Below are 10,824 nucleotides of genomic sequence, written 5' to 3' on the forward strand. Positions count from 1 at the left end.
AGACAAAGTTATCTTTGGGTCAGGCTGAGATGGAGTACAGCTTGCTCCCTAAAGCTTTTTTGTACCATAAAATCAATAATACACTCTAAATTTCTGTGCCAGCTTCTTTTTTTCTTTAATACTCTGGGAAAGGTATCCCTGTAAACTTGGCTATTTTATATTGCCAGGAACAAGAAGGTAGAAATGAACACATCTCCTCTCAGTTGTTGGAGGCAAGGTTAAGAAAAAGAAAGCGGCTTTCTCTAAGAGTAGAGAAAAGCTATTTTTTAGATAAACAGCTTATAACAATTAAAAAGTGTTAAATGTAGATAGGAAACTTAGGAGGCAGTGAGTTTCTGTTAACAGGGGAGGAACAACTCTGAAAAGGAGGGTGAGAATGGTTGCATGACTCGAAGAATGTAATCAGTGTCACTAGATTGTACATGAAGAAACTGTTGAATTGGTGTATGTTTTGCTGTGTATATTCTCAACAATAACAACAACAAAGTGTCAAATGATCTTGAATATACTACTTTCGACCACTATTCTTACTAGACTATTATTCTACTTATAGATAAAAAATAAGTCAATCCAAAAATGCTACTTATAAATAAGCTTTTATTTATAGAAAAATATATTATTTAAAAATTAGAATAGGGCAAGGCCAAGAAAATAGCAGTTTCTTTCAGTCTACTCCACACCACTCCTCAAACCTTGTATCTGGCCCGAATAACTCCTTCATTCTAGGTACTCTATGTCTAGGTCACTCTATGTCAAGGATTTCCTTGAAAATATCAATCTAGAAATGGAAATAAAGTCAGTTTAATACAACTTGCTCTCATTTAATGCATACTGAATCTTAGTGATCATAATTTTCTCTTTTTGTGCTCACTGACTACACTTCTTTAATAAGCTACCGGAGAGGTTAACGAGCCCGATGAGGAACAACTCATTCTGCACGCTGTCTATTTAAAGATAATTGGCATATCACGCTTTCCCTATGATTTCTCTAGAGCTGCACTGTCCAATACAGTAGCCACCAGCCTGATGTGGCTACTTAAATTTAAATTAGTTAAAATGAACTAAAATTAAAAATTCCATTCTTCAGTCGCATTAGCCACATTTCAAGTGCTCAACAGCTGCATGTAGCTAGTGGCAACTGTTCTGAACAGCGAAGAACGCTTCCATTGTTGGAGAAAGTTCTTTTGGACAGTGCTGCTCCGTATCGACACTGATTCAGTGATGGCAAATTCCTTCATTCAAAACTAAAAGACAAACTGGTCCTTGGGGGTTTTATGTAAAGATCAGTGGCTCAGGCACAATCACTTGGCTACCACTGAACTACCACCAATTGTCTAATAACCGTCTGCAGAAGCTACTGGACTGTGACCCATTCAGCAACCAAGAAGAAACCTCCAAGCCTCTCCAAAGAATCACTAATCTCCCTAGGCCTCTACAGAAATGAGACTCAGCCTGTCTAATCACAGGGAATTTCTGACTCCTAAAAGGTTTTCTAGCAATTAGAAAATTGGTTGAATAAACTCTCAATATCTAAAAATCACGAGGTTATGGGAATGTCAAACCTATATAACAAGAGGACACTTGGCAGAGCCAAAGGATCCTTGGATTACTTATGCATGTGTTTAGCATTAAAAAAAAAATCTCACTGAAATTATGGAGAATACCTTGCACATTTGGCTGAGACACCAATGAATACTGTCTTAATAAGTAACATTTAATTGGCAACAAAAGAATGGAGCTTTTCCAAAATCCCATAGCATTCTAGACTTTTCTTATGGGATGTCAAACTTTTAACCATGAATCACAGTTTTCCACTGGAAAAGCTACATCTAGATTTTAAGTAGGCCTTCTGAGGATACAGATAGTATTTCATTTGTCTCTGTCTCTCATAGTACCTGACAATGTTTTGCAGGTAACGGGTGCTCAATAAAGGGTTGCTGAATATCTTGATCATCAAATGATGGGAGAAAAGCACACAGGAGACCACAGAGGGTCCCTGGGAGCCACTGCCACAGTGTAAAGGAAGAAAGGCTGATGATCAGATTCTAAAATAAACTAGATTTCCACCAGCAAATTAATCTCATTTCTCTATCTTACTCATTTCCAAAGATATTGTGTTCTCCCAATGTAAAGATAACCTGACTCAAAGAACCTGGTGTTCTAGCATCTATGCAAACATACCAGGGGAAGGAGACAGGATGTCCTAGTCTAACAGCTACTTAGAGTAGATGAGATCTGTGAACTGATGTTGTTAGCGTTGTTAGGTGTTCTAGAGTCAGTCCCGACTCATAGCGACCCTGTGCAAAACAGAATGAAACACTGCCTGGTCTTGTGCCATCCTCACAATCATTGTTATGCTTGAGCCCATTGTTGCAGCCACTGTGTCAATCCATCTCATTGATGGTCTTCCTCTTTTTTACTGACTCTCTACTTCATCAAGCATGATGTACTCCTCCAGCGACTAGTCCCTCCTAATAACATGTCCAAAGTACATGAGACGTAGTCTTGCCATCTTTGCTTCCAAGGAGCACTCCGGTTGTACTTCTTCCAAGACAGATTTGTTTGTTCTTCTGGCAGTCCATGATATATTCAATATTCTTTGCCAACACTGTAATTCAAAGGCGTCAGTTCTTTTTCAGTCTTCCTTATTGACTGTTCAGCTTTTACATGCATATGAGGTGACTGAAAATATTATGGCTTGGGTCAGGCACACCTTAGTCCTCAAAGTGACATCTTTGCTTTTTAACACTTTAAAGAGGTCTTTTCCAGCAATTTGCCCAATCGTTTGATTTCCTGACTGCTGCTTCCATGGGCATTGATTATGGATCCAAGTAAAATGAAGTCCTTGACAACTTCAATATCATCTCCATTTGTCAGCTAGTAAACTGACAGATTATTCAATGAACTTGCTATGTAAGAATGGAATATTACTGAGGAAAATTTTCACTTACTTCTATGGAAACACCTCTTACCAAAAAGCATTTCAAAGCAAACAGCTTTTTGCGTAAAAAGAAAAATAACAGGCCAATGAAAAGCAAAGGCCATAGTCAAGAATAGCCCCAGAAAGGAAGATAAAGAAACAAATTTAGAATTGATGATAAACTGAAGTGTTATATTTTTGTTTTAATAACCAAAGAAGGAAGTGTAGCCTTCTTTGGGCACCAAAGTTACAAGACAGTAATAATTTAGAAAATATAGTATTGATTATCACACTCAACAGCTGGTTCCCTCTCCCCCACAACGTACCTTCATTATAGCCTCGAGATAAGCTGTCCAAATCTTCTGTGTTTTGGCAATGGCGGAAAAATAAATTTTATTCGAATTTGCTGAAAGGTTAAAATACAATTTTCTATTTAGTAAATCTGGAAAGGCTGCAGTGTTATCTTTAACTCAGACTAGTCTCAGGACACTTACCTACAATACTTTTTAGGGGGCTGACAGCATTCATGAGGGTTTTTAAAGTATCTTGAACAGCTCTGTCTCTCAGGATAATTTTCTGAAACATACTGAGGAAATTCTAAAAACAAGAAGGCATGATCAAAGAACCAAACAGCATGAGCAAGATGAATAAATTCTCCAGTTAATTAAAATGCTACAAAGAACAGAGAGTGAGCCTAAGTTACGCCAGGTCTATAAACAGGATGACAGAGCAAGGCAGTAACTTTGGGTTCTCACTAGAAACATCCCTTGTAAAAAAGTTACTGGTTTCAAAGATAAAAGGTCTTCCCAAGTTGAAATCCACAGAAGCAAATTACCCATAAAAGTACTACACTGAACAATGTCACTGAACAATCTGTGTAGAAATTGTTGAATGGGAACCGAAACTGTTGTGTAAACTTTCACTGAGAATATAATAAAATATTATCTAAAAAAAAAAAAAAAGGTACTACATTGGCCAAAAATATTCTAGTCTATTCTGTTCTTACCTATCTACACTTGATGCTAGTATAAGAAAGCACGAAAGAAAAAAAAAAGTTAAAGGCGCTTAAACTGTCCAGCAAGACCTATTCCCATCTCTTCCAGGGTAGCAGAACGTACAAGGCTCACCTGTAACTCTTTTACAATCATAAAGCACAGAAGCCTGTCTAAGCCATTCAGACCAAAGGTCCCCAAGGTGGTCTGGATTTCCGAGAAGAGGCGACTGCTGGTCACTTCTTGATGAGTTTTCATATCATACCAAGTGTTTAGCTGGTCAATGTGACATGTCATTCTAAAACAAAACAAAACAAAATAAATGAAAAATCCAAAAGCAATTCAGAATTCATCCTAAAGAGATGTGGGACTCATCAGGAATTGAAGCATCAAATATGAAGTATAACAGTTACATCTGTGTTTTCTAACTTTTGTATCAAACATATCTTCATGGTGATCGCCCAACAGGCCAGTAAACTGAAATCCGGTTAAATCATTCTCCTACCCTAACCTATGGTTTGAGTGACATATTTCCCGAGGTAAACTGCTGTTTCAGCCACGATGACGAGACGAGGTTAGGCTTGGTTGTCCAGCTGGAGGACTTTAGAGCCCAGTTGTGTTCTTCATGTGGTCGTTCTTTTAAATTTCCAGAGACAAACGAAAGCCTGTGGATATTGCCATTTTGGTAAAGAAAGGGACCTGGAATCCTCACTGTGAAAACATATGATATGCTAGAAACTCAACTCAACTATGCATGCAGAGCTGAAGAAGAGAAATCGCTTTTTTGCTGGGTCGTTCCACCAGCTGTTCCACTTAGTGAGCATGTGCCCAGGAAGGAACATGAGATAGAAGACATGAACCTGCTCTTCCCACACTTTGTCTTAGTACCAACTGCTGCATCTGAGGCTCAACTGAAGAACAAGGAGGAAAAACACACTCCACTGGACTTAACTGAGAGACGCAGCAGGTTAATCTCCAGCATGGTGTCCACCTAAAATGTTCTCAAGGGCAGTTCTGATTATACAAGATTTTTGCCCAGTTCTTGCTGACTTTAGAAGCCGTGGGGCCCAAATGTAAACTGGGATTCACTGTATGTCAGAGCTGTGCAGTCGGTCTTTGAACAGCACAGAGTGTAAGAGCCGGGCTTGGAGTCAGAGAGCTCTGTGTACTGTGTGGGTCCACCACTTATTAACTATTTGGTCTTGGGCAAGTGACTTAGCTTTTCTGTGCCTCAGTTACTTCATCTTTAGAACGGGAATAATAACAATGTCTACCAGATGAGACTGCTGTAATGAGTCAATGAATGTATGTGTAAAATGTGCTGAGAACAGTGCACAGAGTAAGTGCTCAGTAAGTGTTAGTTCTTACTATCAAAAGTGCTTGTGTGCTGGGCTAAGAAACAAGGAGGTAATCTGAAATGCTCAGGGTAAAATCCAAACCAAACTCACTGCCACCGAGTCGACTCCAACTCATAGTGACCAACGAGAGTAGGACTGCCCCAGAGGGTTTCCAAGGCTGTAAATCTTTATGGAAGCAGACTGCCCCATCTTTCTCCCATGGAGTGGCTGGTAGGTTCAAACCGCTGACCTTTCAGTTAACAGCCAAGCACTTTAAGCACTGCACCACCAGGGGTCTTTATGAGCTGACAAATGCAAGATCCAGTGACCAGTCTGGGGAAATGTGCCAGTTACACAAGGTACAGCTGAGCAACCTGTAATAAAAAGTCTTAGTATCCTGTGGAGTCTACGGGGCTAAGTGAGAAGAATGTCAGTTAGAAGGCAAGAGCAGCAAAGACAGAAGGGCAGCTAAAGAGACCTTAAGCTTGTTTCAATCTATGTTTTGTTGGACAGGGGCCTCCTTAGCCACACTGGAGAAAAGATAGAGTCTTAAAAAGAGTTAACTGTAATAAACCCATTAGTAGGGATTCAACATTGGCAGAAGTAAGGGTGTGATCTGAGGATACACGACGCATGTTTGGAGACTTCGACTGTCCATGTGAGCAAGGCCAGTGGAATTCAGAAACACCTACTTTGGGTCTGTGATCCGCAAGATTTCTCTGCAGAGTCGACCAATAAATGTTACAGACTCGTCCACAGGGGTAAACTTTGGTATTGGAATATGAGTGGACTGGTACATACTTTGCCAGTCTTGAATCTAGAAAACAAAACCATAAATATTTAGTACATCTTTGATAATGTAACTTAGTTATCCTTTTCCCACATATTTTGACAAATATTGCATGAACAGTGATAATAAAGGGTCGTTGGTTTCGAAGAGGAAACTTTTAAAAATGTTTTAACAACCTCCCAGAATGCCACATATCACATTTATAAAAAAGAAACATTTGTGAAGAAGTGAAGTGACTGAGAAGTGTGAAGAGGAGACTCAGGAACTTCTAGCTTTTTGTCTTGTGAGATGACATACATCAGTGTAATCTAAAAGTCCAGAATGTCCTAAGGCTGGGAGATACTTAATCTTTCTAAAATGACACCTGAATCATGTCAATTCCTAATTAAAAACTTGCAGAGTAGCTCCTTGTTAGCTACTGATGAAACGCACACTTCTTAGCTTTGCCACTTAAGAATTTTGATGCTAACCTGGCCTCTTCAATTTTCTTTTGTGTGACTATTTTCTATCCTGGCCAGCAGTGCTCCACAGTCCCCTTCACAGCCTTGTGTTTCACCTGCATACTTCTGATCCTGCCATCTCCATTTCTCCATCTCCCCATCACTGAAACCCACTAAGGTCCAGCTGGAGCGCTACCTTCTATATGAAGCTTCCCCTATCAAGCCCAACTGAAGAAGTCCTGAGGCTTCTGAACTCCCGACCACTTGGATTACAACAGTCACAACAAACTTCATTCTGTAGCCATCTGAGTACGGTATGTCTGCTTTCTCCTTAAGGAGCCTTGGTGGTGCAATGGGTAAGTGCTGGCTGCAAACTGAAAGGTCAGCAATTCCAATCCACCCCGCGGCTTTGTGGGAGAAAAGACCTGGCGATCTGCATCTGTAAAGATTACAGCCCAGGAAACCTTACGGGGCAGTTCTACCCTGTCATATAGGGTTGCTGTGAGGCACAACTGACTCCACGGCAACAAGGACAGCTATCTTCTTAGGACAGTAAGCTCCCCAAGGCAAGGTGCCGCGTCAACTTTTCTGCATTCCCCACACTCCTGAAGGGACTCCCAAGGTATTCATGACTATCTATAGCTTACTGATTTTTAGAAATTACTTAAATAAACTTTCTTCTTGGTATTTCTGAGGTTTGGGGGTTTTATTTTAAATGTTAAAAATAAAAAATACGGTCAGCAGTTAAAAAAAATTTTATATACCTTTGTTCTTAAGAAGTTATTACACTCTTGCTCCACGTTATAATTTATAATACGAGAAACTTCTTCTTGCCAAATCTTCAGACCATAAATGTTGACATAGTCCTGTATGTATTCAAAAGAACGATGGAATCCATCCATGGTAGCCCCCAACTCTTTCAGCTTGGGCATCAACTCACTTGGCTGTGCAAAAAGGGAGAAGTAATTCTATTACATTGGAGTAGACTGTCAACCATTAACACTTACATGAGACTTTAAATGACACACCAAATAAGAGACGAGAGTCATCGTTTAAGAGAGCTTTGGAAAGACTCATATTTTACCTCACAACTGATGTAAGACATTCAGCAAAAAAATAGATTTCATTCATTTGGGAAGAAAACCTCATACAAAGGAATGTAAAAAATGGTGTGGATTATTTCTCTCATGTATTTGATGACTATATCTAATCTGAAAACATAATAATTCATAATTATTAACTCAATAATTTATTGAGTTAAAAAGTACCCTATATATAAATTTTAGGCCTCATTTTTTTCTCAGAAAAATAACCATATTCCATAACAGATAAAGCAAAGTAAAAAATTATGGCCTTTGAAGTTCCTATATGACTTAGGGTTATGAAATTCTTTTAACTGTATGAAGGAACTCTGAATCAGAAAACATGAGTTCAATTCTTAAACTTGTGGATCAATATGTGCAGGAAAGACGCAAGGGTTTCAAAAAGGATTTTCTAATAACGTGAATGGATTATAACAGAAGATCAAAAAGCACTTCAGTTGTTCTTATTGGAAATCACATACATTAGCTATACATTTGATAAGAGGAAAGATCTAGCTCGTAAGAGGTTAAAAATGGTGTTCTAGTCCATTTTGCAAGCTGAGTGAGGAAAAAGGATAGAGCCACTGCAGCCATTTGGTACCTTGGCTCGAGGGTTGAAGATCAATCCCCTATGAAGGGCGAAAGCAACACGTTTAACTAGCTCCTTCCTTATTCCATCTTCCAGCAACTGCTTTGGATCCACCTAAGTGCAAACCAAAAAAGAAAGAAATGGCAGTTAGGAAAAGCTCGATCTTAAATAAACCCAGAGGAAAAATGGTTCCCAGAATCCACAGTGGAACTTTCCTTCCTCACCTCTAAATGACTGTGATTTTTTTTTCCTTCCCTGCCCCCTGTGACCTTGGGCAACTTAGACAGAATTATTAAACCTCTCGCCTTCTTAGGACTTGATTTGTCTCACAGAAATTCATGATGCTAGAGTTACAACAGAACTTTTCAAAGATGGAGGCGGGGTACGGTAATTTAAAATTGCCTCACATTTTTGTCATTTCGTTAAAACTAACAAGTGCCTTTCCTTATCACTAGGAGGAGGTGGTGGAATGAAAAGCTGAATTCAGATGTGTGTCATTCTTCCAAAAGTTATCTCAAGAAATCTATATCCACATGAAGAAAATCAAGTTTAGTGTTGGACCACTCTGTAGATTTAACAAGTCTCTTTCCTTTTGGCGTTCTCGATGTGCTGCTTGTAATTAGGAAGATAAAATAGGAGAAAGCATATCTACTACCTAACTCTATAAAATTTGCTGATTATTTTTTCTGTAATGAGAAAGCTTTTTTCATTCCCTAAAAGACACTAGGATCCAGAAAACATCAAATAATTGTAGCATACTTTCTTGAATTCCCTGAGACTTGTTTCTTTTAGGACCTATGAGTTGGGATGGACTTGACGGCAACGGGTTTGTTTGGTTTTCTTTTTTGTTTTGGTGGGGGGGTTGTTTCTTTTACTTTGTAATGAACCATTATTTGGAAACGTCATAAAGAAGACAACTGATGGGTTTTATCTGGTTTTGATTATCTTTAAACTTAACGAAGAAAACTGTAATAATGGTGCAAACAGTTAAGTGCTCAGCTGATAACCGAAAGGTTGGTGGTTCGAACCCAACCAGTGACTCCATGGGAAAGAGACCTGGCGATCTGCTTCTGTAAAGATCACAGCCAAGAAAGCCCTTTGGGGCAATTCTACTCTGTCACATGGGGTCGCTATGAGTTGAAAAAGACTTGATGGCACCCAACAAACAACTTTACTACTAGGCCACAGAGACTAGCATCAAAACTGTTACCTTGATAATGCCAACCAAAGTCGTTTTCATCATTAAGATGCCTTCAGTAAAAATGGAAATAGCATGAGTAAGCTTGGCAACCTTTAACAAAGAAAAAGAGGTACTATGAAGTACTTCAGGCGAAAGACCCATTATTCCCACGGGAAGCTAAAATAATTGGCTAACAGTCCTGGAGTGGTCAAAGAGAACAGAAATGAGTATGCAGCTTCAGGACCCCTGTGTATACACATCTAGACAGAAATGAGGCTTTGGGGTATACCTGAAAGACCACTGTTAGACATATTGGGTAACTGAGTGAGAAGACTTCAGTTAGCTCTTTTAACATTTGACAAATCATTTCCTCTTCTTTGGGCTTCAGTTTCTTTCACCCATCCAATGAGAGGGCAGGACTCAATAATAGGGATGGTCCCTTCCAGCTAGAAAAGGACAAATGGGACTCTGAGAAGGTAATTTCCCCTTCACTGTCCTCCACATTTTTTTCAAGCAACACCAGGAGTCATTGATAAGGCAGACAGAAGCTGTATTTTTGAGTTAGAATAAATGTGGACATACCAAGCTTAGTAATCTAAATTCCTGATGTACTTCTTGGAGTTGTGTCAGAGGATATGAAATGGACATTGGATACTGCTTTTTCAATTTTCACTTGATTTTACTTTTCACAGCTTTAATTTTAGTTCAGAGAGAAAGAAAAGCAGAGGTATTTGGGGAGAACAACCTCTGAGACTGTGTAACTACTGAGTGGGCTTAAAAGTCTGGCCGTTATGAAGTGGTTAATGGGATACAGATTATTTTGAGCCACTGGAATGGTGTATAAAGTAGGAACCTGAATGTCAAGCGCCTAGGGAATTTAGCCTAAAGAGAAGGGCTGATTTACCAAAATTGTTCAAGAGGAAAGTGACCAGCTGAGCTCCATTTCCACTGAGCAACTAGCAAGGTGTTAAATGAAATGTAGAAAATAAAGGTCTGATGGTACTAAAATGGCACATCATGGTTATCATTTAGCATTTGAAAAACAAATCAGCCTTGGTCCTGTGGTCATGAGGACAGCCATGCAGGGGATGGCTTCTCAACGTCCCTTTGGAACCTGTGAAATTTCATGGTACTTAGTTTTAAGTATCAAAACGCAAAAGTCTCCGGAACACAGCACCTCGTATCGTGGGACAAGCTGGGCATAGTCCCTCAGCTTGTCTTTGTCCAGGCGGGTAGGCACTTCAGCGATATCATGGGTCTGAAGCTTTATGATCTTCAGAAGAGAAGTAAACATACTTTCTGGAATGATCTGCAAAACCTTTAATGAAAGAGAAAAGAGGAAAAACAATTGAACATGTTTTCTTTTTCTTAGCTGATAAACATTAGGATGAAGGGTGCCAGCATTCACAAACAACATTTTGCACAGGAAGGGATGCTGAGATACCTAGAAGAGCCATTTTAATAACTGCTACCATGCCTATGGAAACCCTGGTG

At 39.3% G+C, this 10,824-nt stretch overlaps 1 protein-coding gene across 1 annotated transcript in view; it reads right to left on the minus strand.

The window, feature by feature from the left end:
* The window catches only part of WASHC5 (WASH complex subunit 5), a 63,482-nt gene that overhangs the window by 9,935 nt on the left and 42,723 nt on the right, over nucleotides 1-10,824 (minus strand). The window contains 9 exon segments of the mRNA XM_023728160.1: nucleotides 897-944; nucleotides 3,240-3,326; nucleotides 3,415-3,517; nucleotides 4,048-4,210; nucleotides 5,942-6,066; nucleotides 7,244-7,423; nucleotides 8,163-8,264; nucleotides 9,361-9,441; nucleotides 10,508-10,648. Coding sequence (XP_023583928.1) covers nucleotides 897-944; nucleotides 3,240-3,326; nucleotides 3,415-3,517; nucleotides 4,048-4,210; nucleotides 5,942-6,066; nucleotides 7,244-7,423; nucleotides 8,163-8,264; nucleotides 9,361-9,441; nucleotides 10,508-10,648 — 1,030 coding nt within the window.

This window comes from Trichechus manatus, unplaced genomic scaffold (assembly GCF_000243295.1).
Source record: "Trichechus manatus latirostris isolate Lorelei unplaced genomic scaffold, TriManLat1.0 scaffold00022, whole genome shotgun sequence".
In the NCBI taxonomy this organism is placed as follows: domain Eukaryota; kingdom Metazoa; phylum Chordata; class Mammalia; order Sirenia; family Trichechidae; genus Trichechus; species Trichechus manatus.